The sequence below is a fragment of the Leptidea sinapis genome, chromosome 44 (assembly GCF_905404315.1).
Source record: "Leptidea sinapis chromosome 44, ilLepSina1.1, whole genome shotgun sequence".
Lineage (NCBI taxonomy): Eukaryota > Metazoa > Arthropoda > Insecta > Lepidoptera > Pieridae > Leptidea > Leptidea sinapis.
In genome coordinates, this window is record NC_066308.1 from 2,617,507 (window position 1) to 2,644,217 (window position 26,711).

The 26,711-nt window shown below is 34.6% G+C and overlaps 1 protein-coding gene across 1 annotated transcript in view; it reads left to right on the plus strand.

Annotated features, from left to right (window-relative positions):
* The window catches only part of LOC126977175 (octopamine receptor Oamb), a 182,993-nt gene that overhangs the window by 109,973 nt on the left and 46,309 nt on the right, over positions 1-26,711 (plus strand). Inside the window, exon 3 of the mRNA XM_050825888.1 lies at positions 12,188-12,330. Coding sequence (XP_050681845.1) covers positions 12,188-12,330 — 143 coding nt within the window. The remainder of the gene's footprint in view (positions 1-12,187; positions 12,331-26,711) is intronic.

Here is a 26,711-nt window from a genome sequence, read left to right on the forward strand (position 1 = left end):
TAGCACGACGAATAAATAATTTTAAGGATTTGTTTTGTTACGCCAAAGAAGTATAACGCCTTGCGTGCATACATAAGTATACTCACATATTTTTATTTTAGACAGTGGAATTCAGTGGAAACTGCCCATTTTTTTTAGTAAACCAGTCAAATTATTATTTTTATAATAAGCAATTTCATTCCTATCCGGCGTCATAACCACCACACGTTTTTTTTCCTTTATTAACATATGGGTAAAAAAAACCTTAATGCAAGGAAAAATAAACTAAAGAACTGACTCCACACCTACTAAGCAAACATGTGTTAATATGGTTAAGTGACCAATGAGGATTCCCATGGAAGCAGTAAAATTTTAAATCTATTCAACGACCTATTTACCTCTGATGTATTCATTACAGCGCTTCTACATAATTTTCCCACATCATCACGATTCTCTCAACAGTACATTACATTATCCACTCAGACATACTTTAAGGAGTTTATACATTATTATATTTATAAAATTATTTCACATGATTCTCTATCATTCTTACTTTCTCTTTATTCCTTTAAACGTTGTTGTTCATTTTTACGAAGCTTCATGACCGTTTAATCAGTGTTTCCGTGTGAAGACGACATGGCGATCTTCATGAAAAACGTATAAACCCATCTTAATGATTGGGAAGACTCTAATAATTATATATTGAGTCAAAAAGAGAGCATCATCATCATCAGCTAGAAAACGTCCACTGCTGGACAAAAAGACCTCCCCCAAAGATCTCAACGACGATCGGTACTGCGCTGCCCTCAACCAACGTATTCCGGCGATCTTGACCAGATTGTCGGTCCATCTTGTGGGGGGCCTACTAATACTGTGTCTTCCCGTACGTGTTCGCCATTAGAGGACTTTTCTGCCCCACTGGCCATTTGTCCCTTAAACTATGTGCCCTGCCCACTGACAGTTTCGCAATCATTTGGACTATGTCGGTAAGTTTGGTTCTCCTAAGGATCTCCTCATTTCTGATTCGATCTCAAAAGGAGAAAGGAGAGCATGAACGGTGGATACCATCGAAGTATGTACAGGTACTAAACACTCGTTTGCAACTGTGATCCATAAAGAAATAAATTGACACATATATTTATTTGACGTTTATTCTTCACAAAATATTCGTATATTGTACTACTTAATAATAATAATCGATTGTTGTAAGATTTTCAACATTAATGTCGATACTATTTGATATTTCTAATATTGTAATGTTTCATATCTGTTTGCTCCGTCTATTTTCTTGCATGTAATTACGAAAACGAGGGTGTATCTCGAAGGTGAAAGTTAACGGAAACGAATCTAAGATCAAATGTTGTGGAGAATTTTTTTTTGATAAATCTTTGATTATAATACAGATAAGTTTTCAGAAGTGGTTCTTTAGGAATGTCGTATTCTTGTAATTTTGGGTTTAATAATCTCGGATATTATTTTATTTTAATTTTTAATTTTCTAATAAATAAAATTATGCGAATTGTCAGTTAACATTTATCAAAATACTTATATAGATAAACAGCAGATAAAAAAAAAACTAAAAAACACGCTTTTTACAAACTATTTTTGTTTTTGAAAATTATATAAATTAAAATAAATCTCCGTTTGCAAATTGAAAATTGGAATAGTTTTATCAAATTAATGTATTGTCATCGGTCCTCGATAAATCTACGAAGTTTGAACAAAATCTGCCCGTTTAAAGTGGGTGAAAATCGCGCCCAAATGAGTCGGTTACAAACAAGCATACATACAGGTGAAGCTAATAAAATGAATGTAAAAGATGTGGCTTTTACAAAAACAACCAATGTATTAAAATAGGTTCATAAAACACTGATTAACCTAAATGTCTCAGTGGTTAAAAAACATTTGTAGCCATAAATATGTCATCTACATGAATAAGTATATAATTAGTAATGGTTGAAGTCGTTGGAACGGAGTTATCTTGGAATATTTCCAACAAGACTTTGAAAAGTTACCAAGTAGCACAGATGCTGTTAATAGTACTCAAATCGGCCACATTAAAATACTAATTGGCACTAATGCCTTATTTTAAAAACCTTACGATAAGATTTTTTTATGGAATAGGAGGACAAACGAGCGTACGGGTCACCTGTTGTTAAGTGATCACCGCCGCCCACAATCTCTTGCAACACCAGAGGAATCACAGGAGCGTTGCCGGCCTTTAAGGAAGGTGTACGCGCTTTTTTTGAAGGTACCCATGACGTATCGTCCCGGAAACACCGCACAAGGAAGCTCATTCCACAGCTTTGTAGTACGAGTAAGAAAGCTCCTTGAAAACCGCACTGTGGAGGACCGCCACACATCCAGATGGTGAGGATGATATCCTTACTTGTGGCGTGTCGTGCGAAGGTGGAATTCGGCGGCAGGAATCAGGTTTAACAGCTCTTCGGAACACTCCCCGTGATAAATGTGGTAGAAGACACACAATGAAGCGACGTCTCTACGCAACGCCAAGTGATCCAGCCGTTCACAGAGCACTGGGTCCCCGACAATTCGGGCTGCTCTGCGTTGCACGCAGTCAAATGGATCGAACTGATACTGGGGTGCGCCAGACCAGAGATGACAGCAATACTCCATGTGTGGCCGGACCTGCGCTTTGTAGAGCGCTAGTATGTGGGCCGGCTTGAAGTATTGCCGTGCTCTATTAATGACGCCCAGTTTCTTTGAAGCCAATTTGGCTTTGCCTTCCAGATGACCACGAAATTAGCAATCGCTCGAGATTTCGAGACCCAGTATTCCGATACTAGGCGGGGCTTTGAGGGAAGTGTTGTCGAAGAGCGGTGATACGACAAATGGGGATTTTTTTGTGGTAAACGCGCAAACTTGAGTCTTCTGGGGGTTAAATTGGACAAAGTTCAATTTTCCCCATTCCGCGACCTTCTCAAGAGAGGACTCGATAGAAGACACAAGTTTCTCCCGGCACTGGCCGACGATTTCCCGAGAGAGACCTGCATGGCAGTGTATACGGCATCACCAGTGCTGTCGTCTGCTTAGCAAAGAATGTTAGAGGTGTCCAACATATCATTGATATGCAGAAGAAACAGCGTGGGAGACAACACACAGCCTTGGGGCACTCCAGCATTCACGGGCTTCGGGTTCGAGCAATATCCGTCGACAACGACCTGTATGCTGCGCCCAGTGAGGAAGCTGGAGGTCCACTTGCACAAGCTCTCGGGAAGCCCAAATGATGGAAGTTTGGAGAGGAGCGCCTTGTGCCATACACGATCAAAGGCCTTCGCTATATCCAGGCTAACTGCCAGGCCTTCCCCCTTGCTTTCAATAGCCGCTGCCCATCTATGTGTTAGGTATACCAGAAGATTACCTGCCGACCGACCATGGCGAAACCCGTATTGTCGGTTGTTTATCAACTGGTGACCCTCTAGATATACCAAGAGCTGACGGCTAAAGAATTTAGTAAAATGAATTTATTCTCGGTAGATACGCTCTTGACAGAGTGGTCGGTGGAAGATGGATTCAAAATCACTTATAGAACGTCATAAACTATCACCCATTTAAAATAGACTCCCTCGGACCTGAGAAGAACGGGCGCAAGTAACTCAGCGGGCTTTTTTTTAAATAAAAGTATGGATTACAATGTAACATCGTAGAATAAACATTTATGAGTGAGGGTGTTCGCTTAATTCCCAGTCTGTGCTATAATTAAGAAAATCATTTATGTTATAATAACCTTCCCCACACAAACGTTTTATAACAATTCTTTTTTGCGTAACACATTCGTTTTGTACATTGTAAAAGACGACTCAACAGAGTAGTAGGCATAACAAGTTTACGTTTGCTCCTCGTGATAACATTATGATTGTCACAATTTCTAGCAAATTCCTCAATGCCCTTATATATCATCAAGAATATATTGAGATGCAACAGTCAAAATGTTCATTTTTTAATCTTTTTCTCTTTATGATTCTCTAGGACCTAGGTTATACGTCAAGTCAAGAAGTTTCAATATAATGCGCCCAATGACTTTCTATGCATAAAGGACGTCATTCCATGCCCCTCACAATGTTTCCAAATACCGGGAGCTCGCGATAATAGTCGAAGGACTCTTTACTGAACTAATTTCTTTTAAAGAAAATAAGGGACGAGACGAGCAGGGCGTTTAGCTGATGGTTGATACGCCCTGCCCTTTACAATACAGGATTCTTGAAAGACCCAAAAATTCTGAGTGGCACTACAACTGTGCTCGTCACCTTGAGACACAAGATGTTAAGTCTCACTTGCCCAGTAATTTCACTAGCTACGGCGCCCTTCAGACCGACACAGTTATACTTACACATTACTGCTTCACGGCAGAAATAGGCGCCGTTGCTTGTGGTACCCATAATCTAGCCGTCATCCGGTGCATAGGAGTCACACAGTCTTTCTAGACTGTTTCTACACTTTATATTAAATACAGTTTACATGTTAAATAGGCAAATATACGCAGTCTGTTTAAATTTAACTGTAATCAGTATGCAGCCTTCCTAAATGCTTGTTTTTGATTCAGAATTTCACACAGGAAAAAGGAAAACAATCCGTAGATTATGTGTTCCGGTGAATTTGTATTTTCATTTTTGGTAGCATTCGGGGTGAATTATTGGATAAGGGAAATTAGCGAGTGCTGTCAAACTCGATAATTCTCAAACAAAATAAAAGAAAGGACATGGAAAAAGAAGTAATATTCAATGTACACATACATATAACATGCAATTTATACTGCTAATTCAATATTAAAATAATCTTTCGTATCCATGCGGTAAATAAAAAAAAAAAGTGTGTGTGTTTACTTATGTATGCACGCAAGAAGTTATACTTCTTTGGCGTAACAAAGCAGAAATCCTTAAAATTATTTATTCATCTTGCTTTTCTACATTTACAGAAAGACCGATTTTGTAAAAATATTGCAAAGATAGAATACGACTACGACTGTATGGGCATGAACCCTTTGTCTGTCCTGATAATGGACGAAGAAAAGAAAAGAAATAACGAATGACGCAAACGTCAGAAAATTTTAGGAACCAACTTAAACCTGTTACTTTTGTGTTACAGTGATGCGTTAACGCGCTTCAATATTTTTTCTAAAATAAACGTAGCCTTAGTTATTCCTTATTACATCAGCTACCTGCCAATAAAAGTCCTGTCAAAATCGGTCCAGCCATTTCAGAGATTAGCCGGAACAAACAGACTGACAGACAAAAATTTAAAAAATGGTTATTTTGGTGTATGTATATATTCATATACATGTAGTAAAAAATTGTTATTTCAATATTACAAACAGACACTCCAATTTTATTTATATGTATAGAAAATAGAAAAATACGTAAAAATACCAATGTAAAAGTGTGTTTAGTTTGACAGGACCTTATAAATAAATGGTTTTCTAAACCTATTCAAACTCAATCCTGAATATCCGATTTAAGATTAATGTTCTTATCCATTTCCTGCCCTTGGCATTCAAATAACCAATCTTTGGAACTTTTTGTTATCTCTTTTTCCAATCCTTCGATGGAATGATATTTTCTTTCCAGATGAGAGCTATCTATATTTTATATACAGATTCAGAAACGTAGAACCTACCTATTAAGCTAGAGGGTTCGAATCCAGGTAGGTGCAAGCATTTATATGATGAATATGGACGTTTGTTTCCGAGTACACATTACATGTATTTATGTATGTTTAAGTAAGTAGTAAGTATATTGTAATAAATATATCGTTGTCTTGCAACCCATAACACAGGCTATATATGCTTAATTTGGGGCAAGATAATTTGTGTAAAAAGTGTGTCAATATTATTATTACCTATGTATCTATCTTATGGAGTCCATAACTTTGTGTAAATATATATTAAATATTCATAAATACACTTCCTAGAAAAGTTGTAAAATTCAATTCAATTGAATAAATGATAAAATGGGAGGGAGGCTCCAGTGGGAGGCTCCTTTGCACAGGATGCCGGATAGAGTATTGGTAGTGTTCAACGCCGCTAAAGAAGTTTTCGCTTTTAATTTCAAATCGTTTTCTCAAAACCACTACAAATACACAGAGCTAAAAAACTAAATAGTGTTGTATAATAATTGAAATACATGAATTATGAGGAAATGGAAGAGCTATTTAACTACACGGAGTAAATTTTAGGAATACCTTCTTGATAGAACAATGACACACACACACACACACACACTCAGACATCCTGTTTGTATAATATTTTTCTTTTGTTAAAATATTTTTAGACTTAATTTTTGATCCCTAGTTTAGGTACTGTTAATTTTAATTGATATGGAAGAGCGTGGCCTTCTGCCACACGTGTTTCTCACTTAATAGAAGGTCACATTCACTATTATGTTTGTACCATTTTTGTTGCAGAAATAAATATTTTTTATTTTTTTTTCATTTTCATAATATCTGTTTTATAGGAATTTGCCAATAATATATAATTAAACTAGCTGACCCAGCAAACGTCGTATTGCCATATAACATATTTAAAAAAATCAATTATTAAAATTTTGATGCAACCGATTCTCAGACCTACCAAATATATCGTACTACAATAATTATTGTATTCGATTGCCATCTTGCAACCCTATATGGGTTTGGTGGATGGAACAGAATAATATAGAAATCGTGATACAAAAATAGTTTTAGATCGTAGAAGGGCGAAAATTTAAATTTTTATGTATTTTTCAATGCTGAATCATAATAAAATTAAAATAAAAATAAAAATTAAAAAAAAATTTTTGGGTGGACTACCCTTAACATTTAGGGGGATGAAAAATAGATAGTAGCCGATTCTCAGACCTACTGAATATGCATATAAAATTTGATAAAAATAACCAAAGCCGTTTCGGAGGAGTAAGGTAACTAACATTGTGACACGAGAATTTTATATGTAAGACTAGCTGACCCGACAGACGTTGTTCTGTTCATATTATATATAAAAAAAAACTCATGCAGTTGGAATTTCATAAAATCCGTCTTAGCTGACCTCTACTCGTTAAAAGGAATATTCCTACCAAATTTCAAGTCTCTACGCCTTATAGTTATAGAGATTTCGTGATGAGTGACTATATACGTGGAAATATCTTAAATATATATAGATATAAATATATATAAAAATGAAATTGTTTCACAGAAGAACTATCAAACCGTGCGTCAATAAATTCTCTCACAGAAAATATGTCCATACAAAACAAATATTGAAAATAAAAATAATTATGGGTCCAAAATCGAAATAAAAATTATCCTATCTCTCAAGTTGGACTAAACTGCACTCCATGAAGTAATCCTCATTAAAATCCGTTCACTAGTTTGGGAGTCAATCGTGGACAAACAACGTGACACGTAATTTATATATATTAAGATTGAAAAGTACTGATAAATTGATACATAGAACCCTAAAATAATCTGTTACGAAACGTTTTTTCTGAAAATAGGCCTACAACTTTTAAATTGAACATCCAGAACATATTTGTGAGTCTCAAGAGACTTTGGGTTTGGGATGAAAGTTCAAAAACGGGTTGATTGTTTTGTTCTGAAAAAGAAAAGAAATAGTTTTATAATTTCAGTTCAATACTCAGTAACACACATCCCTACTAATATTATAAATTTGAATATAAGTTTGTTTGCTTCTTTCACGCCTAAACCACTGAAGCGAATTTGATGAAATTTATTACAGAGATAGAAAAGAACTTGGGAAAGTACATAGGCTAACTTTTATCCCGAATAAATGGCTTGGCGGGGTTGAAATAGGGGTTAGAAATTTGTATGAAAGTTCGTCATCACGAAGATAACGCCATGAAAATTTGTATTTAGGCACTTGATAACAAATAAATAAATATTTGTTCCTGCGTTTTTTAAATTTAGACCTGTGATGACAGTTCTATAGTTGGTAACTTATAAAATTTTTTAACCATAGCAGTTTGTTGTGTATTATTTGCAAAGTGAATATATTAAAAAATAAATAATGCTGCCCGAAGCAACTATCGCACGCGGACGAAGTTGCGGGTAAAAGATAGTAGTTTAAAATTACGCTGCAATGCTCATTTAGCACACCTTATAATATATCTATGGTTTAACGACTTTAAGCGTGGACGTAGCAATCTCAATGATGATACGCGTGAGGGACGTCCTTTAACAGCGACTACTGAAGATAACGTCAGTGTTGTGCGACGCATGATAGAGGATGATAAGAGAGTGAGCTATCAGCAGATACGGGCAAGCCTAGGCATTGGTATGAGTCAAGTTCAAAAAATATTACACGAACATTTAGGCGTCAGGAAGCTTTGTACCAGATGGATTCCCCATACTTTAACCGACGACCAGAAACACTTTCGCATGGACTGGTGTCGCCAAATGTTAGATAAGTTCAACGGCGGTGACTCAAATGCTGTATTTGACATCGTCACAGGTGATGAAAGCTACTAATATTGCTACGAACCCGAAAACAAAAGACAATCACGTCAGTGGGTGTTTCCTTTCGAGGATTGGCCATCTAAAGTAAAGAAACGAAGAAGTCAAGGAAAAGGATGAGTCATCGCTGTTTGCCTATTGTCTTGGAAAAAATTCGACAGCAGCGCCCTCGAAGCAGGATCATCCTTCACCATGACAATGCTTCAGCGCACTCCGCAAAACGGACTGTTGAATATTTGACTATGGCAGGTGTCGAGATAATGAGTCATCCTCCATACAGTCTTTACGAGCCTTTTATAGAAGAGGAAGAATGGGCCCACTGCTTTTCTCAGTGGTTCCATCGAATGTGACCATGTGTAAATAGGAACGGAGATTACTACGAAAAACAATAAAAGTATTGGCAACTTTCTACATTAAGCCGTTTTTCATTTTCTAAACATTTTCAGTGTTACCTAGGTATTGATTAATAATTTTAGGTTATATTTTACTTTTAGGTACGTATATCTTTTTCTCCCACTTTTTTAGACTTACTTGTGGTTTGCTTTTTCATAGTTTTATTACGTTCAACAATTATCAATAAGTTTCTATGATGTACGCAACTTCTTTCAGTGGGTCCCAAGATATATGCATTCTTACAGGAGGATGCCTTTATACCTACGTCTAGGCGCAGCGCCAGGGTTGGTACATACGAAAAGATTAACGATCGCGATTGCGCGGCGCAGCAAATTTAACTCTTACAGCAACTAGTCTCGGCGTCGTACGGCGTGGCACTCATTAGTCTTGTCTTCCCAAGATTGCTTGGCGGCCGTATAAATCTTGTGTATGTGTGCGATCTAGACGATCTAGTATGAAGTTAAAGTACTGTTATATTACTTTATTGTGCCCTGCCATTTTGCGATCTCAGCACTGGTTAACCGGCAAATCTGGTGCATTCCGTGTCCAGCAATGTCTTGGCTGACCAAGCCCGAGCGTAGCCATATTTTATCTGGAGTTATATCTAAATAAGTTAAATATGTATTTGAAATATATAGGATGTATTTGAAATACATTACAAGATATGCGGATGAATTTGTTAAAATGGCTGGTTCAAGTTTGGGCCCAAAAATATGCTTTTTTGGAGGAGGCTTTCGGCTGCTAGGATAGCCTGCAGATAAACAATAACTGAATGTAAAACAAATTAACAAAAAAACAACCGGCTTCAAAAAGAACTATTCCAAAACAATAGATATAAATATGCACTAAAACATAAAACAATAATTGCGTATTTTTATACAATCTAATTGTAGTGTAACTTTCTAGTTAGATTATTGTTATTTTTTTAAACGGTGTCCTCCCGCAGCGGCCCCACCCTCGCCTCTCAACCTGTCAAGTCGTGCGTGCGACACAAGCACATCTCACCTACAAATATGTATATAGTTACAAAACCTACCTTAGCTGACACCGCCCTTTTTCATAACAAAATAATCATTGAAATCGGTTGGCGCGATATTGAGTTATTCGTACATTTGTCGCGCACATACTTATAGCAAATTTAAGACTTATGGTTTTCTTAGTTTCGCCAGTTTCAAATCTGAACCAAATTGCAATGGGACCACACTTTCACAATTGCATTGGTTCGCCCAGTCGAAAATAAAAAAAGAACATACCGATGATTTGAGAACCTCCTCCCTTTTTTTAAGTCGCTTAGTTAAATTCATAGCATTAATGCTAAAAGTAGTATTATAATAATAGGTTTAACTACCTTAGATTTAGTTCTACTTTGCACGAATAAAGAGTCCTTAAACTTCCCCCTCTTGTTCTGCTGCTGTACTGTTTTTGACTTTCCCTAGTAGGGAAAGTTAATAAAAGAAAATTTTGATAAATTAAAATAAACTGCGATTAAAAAAACCGACTTCAAAAACTGAAAAGTATAAAATAACTAAACATTTTATTTAATACACCTCTTTTGCAAACCTTTACCTTTAATATTAATAAAATACTATTATTTATATGTGCCGAACACAAAAAACAATTATATCATCCACGTAGACAATTATTTTCATAAAAACTGATCATAAAATGAAAACTACTGGGCCAAGCTATGTAAAATTTCTGTGGGACCAAATGGCATATATTTCGCATCGAACGATCGTAAATCTGAGCGTAATTGGTATACATACATAAAAAAATACCGATCGAATTGAGAACCTCATCCTTTTTGATGTCGGTTAAAAATATTATTATCTTCTCAGTTACAGAGGAGGATAAATTCAATGATTAAAGATAATTCAACAATTAAATGAAATAAAACACATTCAAATATAGTCCACACTCTGAAAGGGGTCTAATAACCTTGAATCGAACGTCCAAAACTTTTTCCTTTCTCAAGAGAGTTTTTAGAACAAGTCGTGTCTGCAAATATTCCTTTATTGTTTCACCAATACCAATATCGTTTATAGAAATATCCAATCTCCGAAGATCCTATCACAGGCGTATCGATAAAAATTTGTCTAACCTCGATTCAAATAATAATTGCTTTCTTCGTCTCGAGATTATTTGCTTTGAACATCTTTTTGACAGAGCTCATCATTTGTTTCACCAGACACATTTTTTTTAAAACAGAAAGGTAGTTTGAGATTTTTGATGTGAGAACTTCTTCAGCGAGCACTTTTCTTGGGATGGGTATAAAATGTTAAACTCGCAGGACACGTGGCCTGATCGAAAATTCGTAAAACAGTTATTGAAATTAAGGATGAAATTCCTTAATTATTAAATAAAATCATTCTGATATACGTTTTTTAACCGACTTCAAAAAAGGAGGAGGTTCTCAATTCGTCTGTATTTTTTTTATGTTTGTTACCTCAAAACTTTCGACTGGGTGAACCGATTTTGATAATTCTTTTTTTATTTGAAAACTGGTGCTTCCCGAGTGGTCCCATTGTAATTTGGTCCAGATCTGCCAGTGGAATCCATGAGAAAACTATAAAAGTCTTAAATTTTACATATACATACGTATAGTAAGGTGGATGATAAATTTACGAATAACTCAATATCGCGCCAACTGATTTCGATGATTCTTTTTTTATTGGAAAGGATATACTTCAAAGATAGTTTGGTGAGAGTTTGGTTAGGTTCTGAATACGGAATCCATGACAAAATAAACGGAACACTGTCTGTTATCAAATTGCAAAGTACTTACGTTCATTACTGCATTGAAAAAGTTAGTAGTACACATATTTAGACAAATTGTTAGTTAGTGTACTTCAAATTCACTAAAAATCATAAAATAAAAAAAAAATTAACAAAAAAAACAACCGCCTTCAAAAACATTCCAAAACAATAGATATAATGTGCACTAAGAAGTATAAAAATAATTGCGTATTTGTATACAATCTAATTAATTAATCTTATTCTAGTTACGATTATTGTGATTTTTGGAGTCGGTGTCATCCAAGATAGGTTTGTTACTACATACATAGTTATAGGTGAGATGTGCTTGAGTCATGAGGAGGCGAGAGGCGAGAGCGGGTTGCGGCGGAAGGACACCGATTTCAACTGGTTGACTTTCATTAGGTACAAATTTCAGATGGCTTTAGAGACTACATTAATCCCACATACTTTCATAATTTTTTTTTCTATTGATAGAATAGCGACTCGGTCAGCCAGTAGATTACTAAAATTGATGTCAAGTTTTTCAAAGATCGATTGCGCGATTTTCTTTAATCGCCTTTTTTCATCTCAACCATAATGTCTTTTTTTGTTTCAGGCAACTGTCTCGTGATTGCTGCAGTGCTGTGTTCTTCCAAGCTCCGAAGTGTCACAAATCTTTTTATAGTGTCACTGGCAGTAGCAGACCTCCTGGTTGGACTAGCAGTCTTACCATTCTCTGCAACAAGAGAAGTATTTAAGGTACGTATGTGATTCTAGCTAGACGTATCGTCACCTTAAAATTACATCTTGTTACCGCAATACAAATTATGTATAAGTATAAGAGAGCCACCACGTGTTGCCTTTTCTCTGCTAAACACACTTGCCACCCGATGACCACTGGAGTTAAAAATGAGCTCATATTTTCTAAGCCAGTGTTCAGTAAGACATAAGATATCAATATTTTCATGGTTCATTAGTAACTCCAGTTCCAGTTCTTTACCTAACAATCGTTGCATATTTTGGTGCATCAGGTTTATGACTTTAGAATTATTATGTTTACTATTACTTGTACATTGTGTATTTATATTGCTAGAGGACCTATTGTCTTATTGACTAATTTTAATAATTTGGAACATATTCCAAACCAGAAACTAAACTATAAGACTGCTCAATAGAAGCAGTGTTAATCAAATAATTACTTTGTTCAATAGGAGCAGAGTCCAACAGCTATACACTGCTCAATAGAAACAGTGCTAATCGACTTACTAACCTGCTCTATAGAAGCAGGAAAAATCATTAGTTATTTTATAGCCATTTTGTTAATAAGGTGTTGAGACTCACTTACAGTATAAAGCCTTTTGTAGATTAGAAACAATCTTAGTTTAAATTTATCTAAGCTATCTTTGCTAGTTTATTTTTAGTGTTCCGTAGCCAACTGGCAAAAAACTTATGGATTCGTCAAGTCTGTCTGTATGTCCGTCCGTATGTCACAGCGACTTTTTTCCGAAACTCTAAGAACTATACTGTTGAAACTTGGTAAGTAGATGTATTCTGTGAACCGTTTTGAGATTTTGGGAGTGCGGGGTAACTACGGATAGGTCTTAAAATATAATATTGATGTTTCTATTATAATTTTTTCTAAACTGAATAACATAACCATGCAAACTTCCACCGAAAACTGGTTTGAACGAGATCTAGTAAATAGTTTATTTTTAATACATTATAAATCGTAAGCCACATTTTTGCTGCTACGGAACCCCTGATAGAGATACAAACATACATACAAGAATACATGACACGTTTTCAGTCTCTTCTTTGTGCGATGCTTCGTAGCGTCCCCACTATCGTCTACTAACTACTAAGCATTGTCAATATTAATAATACTATAAATTATTAATATTATCTGTTACCCGGAAAATAACAAAAACATTAATTAAATTAAGAATCTCTCCGCTAGTATGGCGGCGCTAACTGCACTAAATAATGATACCTTCAACTCAGCGCTAATATACAAGTGTCGTCAATCTCTGGAAAGGTTTGCGGTTAACCACAGGATAAGTCTGCAATGGATTAAGGCGACACTAAATGCCAGCGACCTTGAGCGATATGAGTTCACGGCTGCTGGCCCGCCATCTATGTAACAAAGCCAATATTTTCAAAATTCTTGCGTGGAAAACAGGTTATATGCTTACAATCCTCGTTATTCACTACTAATCTGACTAAATGAACCTATACAAAAAAGTACAAGCTATAAGAATAGCTTTTCTGAGAGAAGTAACAAAAAAATGCGTCCCGCCATGCCAAAAAACTTGTTTAACTCTAAAGAAATGTGGTAGTTCAAAAAGGCTCAGCAGTGTTAACTATAACCAACAGCAAGCATTAGCCACCTACAAATAAGACTTAATGATATGTGTAACAGGATTAAGTAGTGTTCATAGCTCGAAATACTATACTTTCGCCACAAAACTTGTCTAAAAACACCATGTTGGGACACAACGGTTCATTGAGTAACGATGTAGTGAATGATCTTGCAACTCGGGGCTCAGTAGTGGTTGGCCCAATATCACTCTTGTCACTGCCATTCAGACAAATGTGTTCATGGATACGCTCTCTCAACAACGATCTAAGCCAAGGGTCGGCAACAGGCGTTTGCGGAACACGAAAGGTCGGATCTGGGACCGACAAATATTGTAATGTAGTGTATACCAGAAACGAGCGCAATTGTGCCGCTGAATTTTTGTGTTTTTCAAGAATCCTGAGCGGCACTGCATTGTAATGGGCAAGGCGTATCAATTACCATCAGCGGAACGTCCTGCTCGTCTCGTCCCTTATTTTCATTAAAATAAATTCATTCTAGCATTTATGTGGTTAAATTCAATATTAATTGCACTTGCGTTCACAAAAATTACTATTTATATTAAATAAAAACTTCAAACTTATTAGAATTATTCTACATTAAAAAGTTTATCTCTCAGAAAAGTCACACATCATCCATATGAAACTGTTAAAATTACACGGCTGAGTTTCGATCCCTCAACCTCGCGAAGTTTCGTCTTCGCAATCACAATAATTCAACTACTGGTCCAATGACAGTTTGATCATTAAGTTGAAATATATCAAACTATTGTTGAACTTGCTGAACTTTAAATGGAAATATAAATCTTTTATCCATAATTTCCATAACTGTCTTACGAATTATCGATCAGGCCACGTGTTCTGACGCGAGTTTAACATTTTATACCCGTCTCAAGAAAAGTGCTCAACGCCGCTAAAGAAGTTTTTCCATCAAAAGAAGCCCGCTGAGTTTCTTGCGCTCGTTCTTCTCAGGTCTGAGGCATATCTTTTTGAATGGATGATAGTTTTTGACTTTCAAAAAGTGATTACATCCTATTTTTAGCCAACTTCAAAAAGGAGGAGGTTCTCAATTCGATCTGTATTTTTTTATGTATGTACCGGTGTAATCGGTATTACTCTGAGATTTATGATCCGATTTACGTAGTTCGATGCAGAATAGGTGCCATTTAGTCCCATAAAAATTTTATATAGTTTGGCCCAGTAGTTTTCATTTTTTATAAAAATTTTGTCTACCTTGATGATATAATTGTTATTAGTGTACGGCTTTTTTATGAGTTTTCATTCAGGTTGATTATATATTATTATTAACTGACACTAAAAAGTAAAAAATAAATATTGAATTAAAATATTTGAATTTGTTTAATGGATCAAAAATAATTTATATCAATGGTAAAACAAAAATTTCTTCACAATGGTCTATATATATTAGAAATTTGTATGTTCATTAAAAAACATGGTGAACTTTTTAAACCAACAAAGGACTATTCCATATTGGGATTAAGAGATCCAACTCACCTTCTGATGCCATACTGTAGAACAGCGCTTCATCAAAATAAGGCAAATGTTTTGTGTGACAGTGTGTGGGTCTTTAACCACCTTCCAAAGAATATTAGAGAGATGCCTAAATATTAATGCATAAAATATTAAAATTATGGCTAATAGATAAATGATTTTATAGTTTGAAAGAATTCTTTAGCCAAAAATAATAGTATTTAAATGTAATTTTTTGAGATGTACCTACAAACTAATGTTTATTTAATATTATATTATAATTTAAACTATGTAATGTTTATTAGTGACGTATAAATATAAAAATTCCAATATTGACAATCAAATATTTGTATGCTGATATATTAGCGAATTGTGCTGTACACCAATTAATTGTTAACCACTATGTTACCACGATTCATACAAATAAATCATTTCATTTCAATCTTCAAAATAAAATATCATAGCTTGCTATGAACACGAGCCTGTAAAAAACAAACTGCATTACACATATTATATTACTTTTACCGCATAGTAGTTCAAGAACATGAAAGCTAGCCTCAATGCTTTAATTAGTTTTTCCATAGCAGCTTTAATACTGTAAACTACATCTATGTTTCTCGTGAGTTTTCAGTCTTGTTGGACAAATTCCAAGTCAATTTCCTTTCCAACATCTCTTATGAACCAGTCTTTACTAATTAACACTTATTCATGTTTTGGCATATTTATAGAACTGTTTTTAGGTTATTCAATAACAAACAAGTATATTTAAATAATTATATAATTTAATCCGCAATAGACCTTTACTAATCCCTTCTGTTTTACTTTACATAGCTTGCCAAAACACCGTAACAAAATAACGGGTCACACTCCGGGAGTGCCGGCAGAAATGAAAACTTGAACATTAACGTTGTGTATTTTTTAATATTTTGGAATAGTTAGGGAATAATTTCGCATGAATTGCTTTATTTTTCAGTATAAAAGTACTAGCATGTATGTAGTTAAATACAATATTAATTTATTGCGTTATCGTTCACAAAAATTACAATTTATATTACATAAAAACTTCAGAGTTATTACAATTACGTATTTTACATTTAAAAGTTTTAAATCTTTCAGAAAAATCAACTTACATCCATAATTTCAACGACTATCTTACGAATTTTCGATCAGGTCACGTGTCCTGACGCGAGTAATACATTTTATACCCATCCCAAGAAAAGTGCTGAACGCCGTTAAGGCGCGGTCATACCTCAATATCCACAAAAATTGGTTTCTTAGGGAGTCGATTACAACATAACGCAATGAAAATATTCCGACGCAAAAAATACAGTGCACAAAGAAGGAATTAAAGAAAATATTGTTTCGAACAAAATATTTATATATAATTTGATATCCAATAAAAAATTGGAATTTGCTTCCTAAAAATAAACTTTGCAGTCAAAAATCTCCAAATTTTCAGCTATAATAAATCAAATCAAATAAAATCACAATCAGTTTAATCACGTAGGTCACGGAAATGACTCTTATGAATGTCAAAAAAAAATTTCTTATTGAATCTACCGCTACTTCGTAAAGGGTTGAGCAAATGAGAAGAAGTAGCAAGAAACTCATTGCCACTCTAAAATATCAAGATTTACATTTAAGTACATCGATTTACAAATCATTTCAAATTACAATGCAATATAATGATGCAACAGACACACTCAAACGTCAAATAGTCAATGTCTTAAACGAGTAAGTCTATAAAGTAAATGTAAATTGTTAAAATACAAAAGTTATTGAGTACAGTAGCTGCATCATACACATACACCATAAATAAATAAAAGTATTCTGTGAGCATTTTATAAGCGATTATAAATAAATAAATATGTATATAATTAACTTTTAAGAACCTGAAACCGAGTCTCCGGCAACAGGATCATCCTGCCACCAATAACAAATAACATTCTTTTTTTTAAGAGTATAACAGATTTACTACTTTTCTAAAATTTAAACCGAATAATTTTTCAATATATTATGTAAATTTTGAATAAACAAAAGAAAATCAGTAAAATAAATGCCCATTTGCAGCTTGGCCACATGATCAACACAAATGTTGTAGGATTGGTTGTAGCGTTTATAATCCAAGTCAGTCCGCGCCTTAAAGAAGTTTTTACTTCAAAAATTCTCTTGATTCACCTATTAGTATGCATAATATTTGTATCTTATATATATATGTGTGTCCTCTATGTCTTTAAACTTTTATCATAGCGGAACTTTAACATTGTAATTAATATGACGGGTACTCACGATAGATAGATAGATAGACACTTTATTGCATACCATACAGACTTAAAAATAAAAAAAGATCTTAAGCTAATTACAGTCATAGGTTCGCAATGGGCGGTCTTATCGCTTGAAGCGATCTCTTCCAGACAACCCAAAACACAATACAGGATACAATAAGTAATTATAACAGGTATCTTGAAAATAACGTCTGTGAATATTCCTTTACTTAATTAAAGTTATTTAATAATTACAATAATATTACAAACATTCTTATGTTAAAAAAGAGTTAACTTACATAATTATACTTATACAAAAATAAATACAAAATAATACTATATAAATACAATAACTTCAAATTGATAGTATTATACGCACTGACAGTTACATAACATGTAATATGCTTGTGAAATAGTGTTTGGAAAGCATTAATTTGAATGAATTTAAATTTTGAGCACGCTTAATAAGAGTGGTAAACTATTCCACAACTTCACTGCAATTACAGCAAAAGACTTCTCGTAAAATGAAGTATTATGGGGACGACAGAGTAAAATGAGGTTGTTGGCAGATCTGATAGATTTAGTAAAGGTAAAACGTTCTTTTAGATATGATGGAGACAAAGGATGGAATATAATATGGCACAGCATATGAAGGACATGCGTATTCCGGCGAAGGTGGATTGGCAGCCACTTGAGCTTCATACGATAATCGGAAATGTGGTCATATTTACGTAAACCAAAAACAATATATATTTTATATAATTGATGCCGATATTTCGATCCAATTGCATGAATCGTGGTCACGGCTATAGTTCCGCTCTCCTCTTTCTAAAACAAGCGAAAAGAAATTGAATAAGGTAGAGTAACAGGAAGAATATACTGTGAATGCATAATTTACATTTTTCACAAAATAGTTGAAACGAAATGAAGGTAATACACAAAAACTTGTTAATAGCCTTCTGCTCCGATTTTACGCAACTGCAAAGAAATAGGTCGCACAGATTGCTACTGAATATAATATGATAATGGACATTTGCAAAGAGAACGGGCAAAGAAGCTTATTGTGCCTTCATTATACATAAATCCACGTTATTTTGATGTAATATGCTTTCAGGAATAGGTACATATTCATAATTAAAAAAGTGTGTGTGTTGTTGTATCCACGCAAGAAGTTATACTTCTTTGGCCTAACAAAGCTAAAATCCTTAAATTTATTTATTCGTCGTGCTATTCTATGTTTGTAGAAAGAACAACATTGTAAAAATCTTGCAACGATGGCTTTGACAATTAATTATTAAATAACGAATACGGCTGTACAGGCTTGAATCCTTTGCCTTTTCTTATAATGGACGAAGAAACCAAAAAAAAATTACGAATGTCGCAAACGTCAGAAAATGTTCGGAACCAATTTCAACCTGTTACTTTTGAGTTACAGTGATGCGCGTGCATCTTAAAATTTCACTGTCATCATTTTTCATAACGCGCCTAAAGAAGATAACTTCAAAATATCTTGCGATGAAGTCCTAAACTATGGCACAATGTGTGTAGTTTGATCCAACTTGAGAGATAGGATACTTTTTATTTCGATTCGAACCGTTAATAATTTTAATTTCTAATTTTATTTCTGTATGAATAATTATATGAGATAAATCTGGAAGCACAGTTTGCCAGTTGTGCTGTGGCATTTTGATCCAACTTGAGAGATAGGATACTTTTATTTCGATTCGAACCGTTAATATTTTTAATTTCTAATTTTATCTTGGCATTATTTAATTTCAAGAACAGGGAAAAACTATCATAAACTTCTACAAGTGATGACTTGATTTGATTTGATATGTAACAAAATAGATGTAAAAAAAAACATGATTGCATAAGTTCTAAGTTACTCATTATATTATAAGCTATATGAGCTTCCAATAAAATCCTCATTGTTTCGGAGACAAAATATAAAAAATATTAGTCCTCGTATAAGTGCTAAATATGTGAAAAATAGTAAAATATACGAATATCACGCAAACCTGTCATTATAATAATATAAGTATATTTTCCAGCACACATACGATTCATAAATAAGTAACGACAGGTAAATGATATCTAACTATAACCTCACAAAAAATACACGCGTTAATGACGAATCGATATACCGTGTAGGGTTGCTATCATCGATAGTATTTCGTTATTCTTTCATTATTTTTAATGCTAGTAAGTAAATTTTAAATTGTGAATAAATATAATTAGGGTTATTTAGTTTTATTAAATTAATTACAGTGATCAAGCCAATTAACTAATCTCATGTTCATAACTCTTCCATCTTCACTCTCCTTCCCACAAGCGCACTATAATAATTAATATGTATCGACTTCATTCGCATCCGATTGAAGTGATTCGCATGTGACTGTTGATACATGAACCGTCGATGCGTCTGGTTGAGTGAATCATTCATTCAACGCTCATCGCCAGTTACTGTCCGGCCGTCGTTATATACGCAGCTGCAGTGAATCTCTAGGTACCGCTCGCTCACCGCATCACAATCAACTCAATCATCGACCGCATGGTTAACTCTTTATATATTATGTAGAAGGGGTTGGTCATTTAAACGTACATAATAAAACTGTTACATCTGTATTTTAAAGTTTCCACACTTAGAATTCCAATATCCACTTATTATTAAAAATAAAGGCAATTAGGGCAGCGTTACCCCTTAAAATTCACAATCAGTAATATTCCCTCGAACTGAGCGCTCTGGCTTATATAGGGCACGACCGTCTACCGTAATGATGCTACCAACTGTTAGTTGGCACTACTGTAGTCCCAACTAACTTACACGAATCACGTTAACCAAAGATCTGAATATAATATGCTATTATAGTTATTTCTAATTATAGTGATAATTATATTAAATAGTATTTAAATATTAACAGTTGTTAAATGAATGTAATTATTAATTGGGATATCTTATGACAGTTCATGACGTTGGTAGCGCTTGTTAACACATCAAGCTGACATATATATGAGGTTATAGTATTGGTGATTAGACTAATATATATGTACCTATAGTATAGTGAAGTGTAGTGATCAGCTCCCAGACAAGAGGCGATTGAAGCTTCATATGCGCACGAGCATGCCATTTGCAACGCCAGTGATATTAGAGGTTAGTGCGTTTGTTCCTTTAATCCATCCTTTTGTTCACGCCTTAACTTAATACCGCCACTTACAGTCCATTATAAATTCCACAATTCGTTGAATCAGGTTAAGGTCAAGGTCAGGAAAATTAAAATTATTATTAAAATCAGCCTTACGTAAGCGCTGTTCGCCTACGAGTTCTGACGGCTACGACGCGGCGTAGAAGAAGTAGGTGTGTAGTGCCTACGGCTAGCTCGCGGCTACTAGATTACTTACAGGTTGCTCCGAAATGATATTATGTAAGAATGGTTTATTTATGTTAATTTTGTTTATTTTTTCCGCGATTGTAGCTCCAACTGAATAGTTCCGTGATTATATTTATCTTCACACTTATTTTAATATCGTGATTAATTGGTATTTCTGTTTAAACGTGAGTTGAATTGACCTTGAGATAAAAAAAAATCTCATATACCTTTAGATTGGTCTACGCTGCGAATAGCTTTTTTATTACGGCAACTATTAGATGCTTGTGTGCGTGGCACCTTGACACTTGATGGAGATTCCATTGAGTTCAAATTTTGTAACATACACTTCATGTTATTTTACATTGAAATTAATAAAATACAAAATACTTACGGATGATATGTGATCCCAGTGTCTTTCTTATTTCTTGTTCTATTATTTTTACAAAGTTTTACTACGCAATTTTAGTTTCGATTATTAGCAAAGTTTAACAGAACACGTGGCACGTCAACGTCACACATTGTTCGAGACAGGCGACAGCTAATACTGCGCCCACTTGGGCGTAGTATTAGTTTCCGCGCTTTGCGACTACGCCTGCAGTGTCTAGCTGGAGCGCAGCGGAGACCAATCACTTGTGTTTTGTTGTGTTTTTACAGTCGTTTCACGCCAAATATATTTACTAGTTTAGAAAAAATCCATAGTGATTTTTAACTTCAGGTCATTTTGTCCCACATATCTTTTCTGTATTCATGTCAACCCTGTCTTTATGGCCTTGTTAAGTAGCCTAGCCGTTAATAATAGCTCGGCCTACGCGTACAATTATTTGTAAGTAGATTGCAATTTTAACACAGTAAGTTCTAGAATAGGTTTATTAGCTTCATAATATTATGTACCTTAGGATTAAAACTAAGGGCGCCTTTATAGAGAAAATCCACCTGTTTTCCAGCTATCGCTTTTTTATACGCTTTATATCAGCTTTACTTGTATGTTTGTAACTGACTCCTTTAGACGCGATTTTGACCCACTTTAAACGGCCAGATTTCATTCAAACTTTGTAGATTTATCGAGGACCGATGACAATACACTAATTCGATAAGATTATTCCATTATTCAATTTTCAATCTAAGATTTTTGTCAATTATTTATATAGTCGTTAAGGCAGGATTGATTGATGTAAAAGTACTTAATAGTTTTAAAAATACGCTTTTATAGAAAAAATTTACTAAAAAATGAAAAATAAATACTTAATAGTTTAAAAAAACTAAAAAACACGCTTTTTATAAAATTCAACTAAAAATAGGAATTAAATTTTAATAAATTTAAAATGAAAATAGTGTAAAAAAATATATGTTATTGTAAAAAAAGCGTGGGGTGTAGAAGAATTTTTATTTTAGTAATATCTTAAAAAGCAAATTATTTTTAGAATTTACGTGTTCCTAGAATGTATATAGTTTCGAGTAATAGCATTTTCACTTAAAACACTGGATATTTCTCATGTACTTAAATTATACTGGGAAATATTAAAAAGTCCATCTTAGTGACCCTGAATACTAAGCTAGAGGTCCCGGGTTCGAATCCCAGTAGGTGCAATCATTTAAATGATGAATTTAGATGTTTGTTTCCGAGTTATGGATGTTTATATGGATTTATGTATGTTAAAGTAAGTATATTGTATAAAATATATCGTTGTCTTGTGCCCATAGTACAGGCTATATGCTCAGTTTGGGGCAAGATAATTTGTGTAAAAAGTGTGTCAATATTTATTTATTATTATATAATTTTTAGTAATAGAATGTTCACTTAAAACACTGGATATAGCTCATCTAATAAAATTACACTGGTCGATATTAAAAAGTCCATCTTAAATTAAATATAGTTAGTTTTTAAGTCATCTTTTATTGAAAAAGTGAGAATAAACAGCCGATATGTTTAAATAAAACACTTTTAAACGATTAAAACGCGTGTAATTGAAACTGTGTTGTAACATTAAATTTTTGCGTAAAAGTTACATCATTATTACTTCTGTAGGCGCGTTATGAAAGAATGATGAGAGGAAATTTTCTGACGTTTGCGTCACTCGTGATATTTTTTTTTTGGTTTCTTCGTCCATTATTAGGATAGGCAAAAGGGTTGAAGCCCATACAACCGTATTCATTATTTAATAATTAATTGTCAAAGCCATCTTTGCAAGATTTTTACAAAATTGTTCTTTCTAAAACGTAGAATAGCACGAGAAATGAATCATTTTAATGATTTTTGCTTTGTTAGGCCAAAGAAGTATAACTTCTTGCGTGCTATAAGTACTCACACACTTTTTTTATTATTTCAGTTAACCCGATGTTTCAAAACCTTTTCAGATTTCGTTTTCAGGGGGGGCTGAGATTTTAGACAAGAGAATATGTCTTATATATAAAATTCTCGTGTCACAATGTTTACCTTACTCCTCCGAAACGGCTTTACTGATTTTTACTAAATTTTATATGCATATGCAGTAGGTCTGAGACTGGTCGGCTACTATCTACTTTTCATACCCCTTAGTGATAAGGGGTTGTTCACCCTTAACATTTTTTTTTTAATTTTTGGACTTTTTTTTTCTGTAATGTGGCATTAAAAAATACATACAACCCTAAATTTTTACCCTTTTATCACCAACCCCTATTTTTTTATAGCCATTTTAGTAATTTAAGCATTTTTCATCCCGCTCGATAACTGATCAATTATTTTTTTTTTAAATAATTACCTAATAATTTATGTAGCAAAACAACGTTTGCCGGGTTAGCTAGTATATTATAAATATATAATAAGGGTTGGACTTAGTATCCCTTAACACGAATTTGGATGTAAAAAATATTGTAGTTGATAGAGCTTTAGTCCACGATTACAATGATACCACTCTTATTACAAGGTAATGCACCGTTTTCAACAAAATCACAAAAAAAAATATTACCTAAAACAGGTAAATCACGTAAATAAATATCCCATAGCACGAATTTGGTTGTAAAAAATATTGTAGTTGATAGAGCTTTAGTCCATGATTATAATGATACCACTCTTATTACAAGGTAATGCACCGTTTCCAAAAAAATAACGAAAAAAATTCTAACCTAAAACATATAAATCACGTAAATAAACACTAGATAAGCGCTGCCATCGCGGCGGGAGGCTAAAAACTGTCATAAAATGATTTTGGTTTCTTAGTAAAATATAAGTACAGACAAAGGGTTCAAGCTCATACAGCCATAAATTAGTAAAAGTAATAAATCCCCAAAGCTCTATCAACTGCAATTCATTAAAATTGGTTAGATTAGGTTATGTTATAACAGTTAAAACAACGCACGAGCCGAGCGTAGCATGCCGCGTTAGCGGCCGGCGTGTACCAGAACCAAATTGTAGGCGTTTCCTCCCATTAACAAATTAGGGAGGGGGGAGGGTCGACTTTTATTTTGGGTTTTCATAAAAACTGTGTATTACGTTGTAATAAGAGTGGTAGCACTATAATCGTGGACCAATGCTCTATCAACTACAATTCATTAAAATTGGTTAGGTTAGGTTATGTTAGAACAGTTATAACAACGCAAGAGCCGAGCGTAGCGTGCCGCGGCATCGGCCGGCGAGTGCCAGAACCAAATAGTAGGCGTTTCCCCCCATTAACAAATTAGGGAGTGGGGAGGGTAGACTTTTATTTTGGTTTTTCTTGTAAACTGTGTATTACGTTGTAATAAGAATGGTAGCACTATAATCGTGGACCAAAGCTCTATCAACTACAATTCATTAAAATTGGTTAGGTTAGGTTATGTTGGAACAGTTAAACCAACGCACGAGCCGAGCGTAGCATGCCGCGGCAGCGGCCGGCGAGTGCCAGAACCAAATTCTAAGCGTTTCCCCCGATTAACAAATTAGGGAGGGGGGAGGGTCGACTTTTATTTTGGGTTTTCATAAAAACTGTGTATTACGTTCTTATGAGAGTGGTAGCACTATAATCGTGGACCAAAGCTCTATCAACTACAATTGATTAAAATTGGTTAGGTTAAGTTATGTTAGAATAGTTAAAACAACGCACGAGGCGAGCGAAGCGTGCCGCGGCAGCGGCGATAGATGTTTGGGGATTGATGAAAATGAACAATAAACCCTTTTATAAATGTTTTCCTTTTATCTAAAAATAATTATTGATGAAGCCGTCTAATCTGTCATAGACTATTTTTTACATTTCATCTCACTGTTTTTCATACAATTTATGGCTGTATGGGCTTAAACCCTTTGCCTGTCCAAATATTTTAGGAAGAAACCAAAATCATTTTATGACAGTTTCTAGCCTCCCGCCGCGATGTCAGTAGTGTTTATTTACGTGATTTATCTGTTTTAGGTTAGAATTTTTTTCGTTATTTTCTCGAAAACGGTGCATTACCTTGTAATAAGAGTGGTATCATTGTAATCGTGGACTAAAGCTCTATCAACTACAATTTTTTTTTACATCCAAATTCGTGCTAAGGGATACTAAGTTTTAACCTATAATAATATAATATGTTACAATTACACGCGTTGTAATGGCTTAATAAGTGCTTTATTTAAATGTGTAACACTCGAGTCGCTTCATTGTGTGTCTTCTACCGCATTCATCACGGGGAGTGTTCCGAAGAGCTGTTTAACCTGATTCCTGCCGCCGAATTCCACCTTCGCACGACACGCCACAAGTTAGGATATCATCCTCACCATCTGGATATGTGGCGGTCCTCCTGTGCGGTTTTCAAGGAGCTTTCTTCAACGTACTACAAAGCTGTGGAATGAACTTCCTTGTGCGGTGTTTCCGGGACGATACGACATGGGTATCTTCAAAAAAAGCGCGTACACCTTCCTTAAAGGCCGGCAACGCTCCTGTGATTCCTCTGGTGTTGCAAGAGATGGTGGGCGGCGGTGATCACTTAACAACAGGTGACCCGTACGCTCGTTTGTCCTCCTATTCCATAAAAAAAAAAGTAAGCCGCTAGCCGTAATGATGTTTATTGTTAAGAACTTTCTTAGTAATTTTAATACATTCAACAATATAAGTAGGTACTCAAGTACTTCAGACCTTATACCTACAGAATACGATACTTCAGAAGTTTCCTAAGGACGCTCTCTGATACGATACGGATCTTCAAGAGATCGTTAGTTCCACTTTTCCATTATTGAGAAGAGTTATGTAATACTAGCTGATGTCCGTGACTTTGTCCGCGTAGATAAAGGGTTTTTAAAAATATTAAGCAAGTTTGGAATTGAGGATTATCTCATGTCATATTCCCAGTTCCCGTTTTCGCTCCCGTTCCCAAATTATTATATGAATCGTACCAACCATTGGATCGAGCTGTCTAACCCACGAGTGATTCCTGCTGAACGCCAATACATCCCTCGGCTTGTTAGAGAAGCTATAGAAATTAAAAAGCATCTTAACAATTTAAATAGGGAGGATGGTTTTAGTCTAGCGCAAACATGGAATCCCGTGGTCTCTCTCTGCAGTACGATTGAAACAAATAGATCCGAAAGTATGAACGTCGTCAGTAGTGTGTCGTCAATTAGGGAATCAAAGACCAAAACAAACTGTCAAGTCAAGTGTCAAGTATCAAAGTGTCTAGTGTTTCTCGCCGCCTCCGCAGTTCCGATCGATATAGGTATCGGCATCAAATTAAT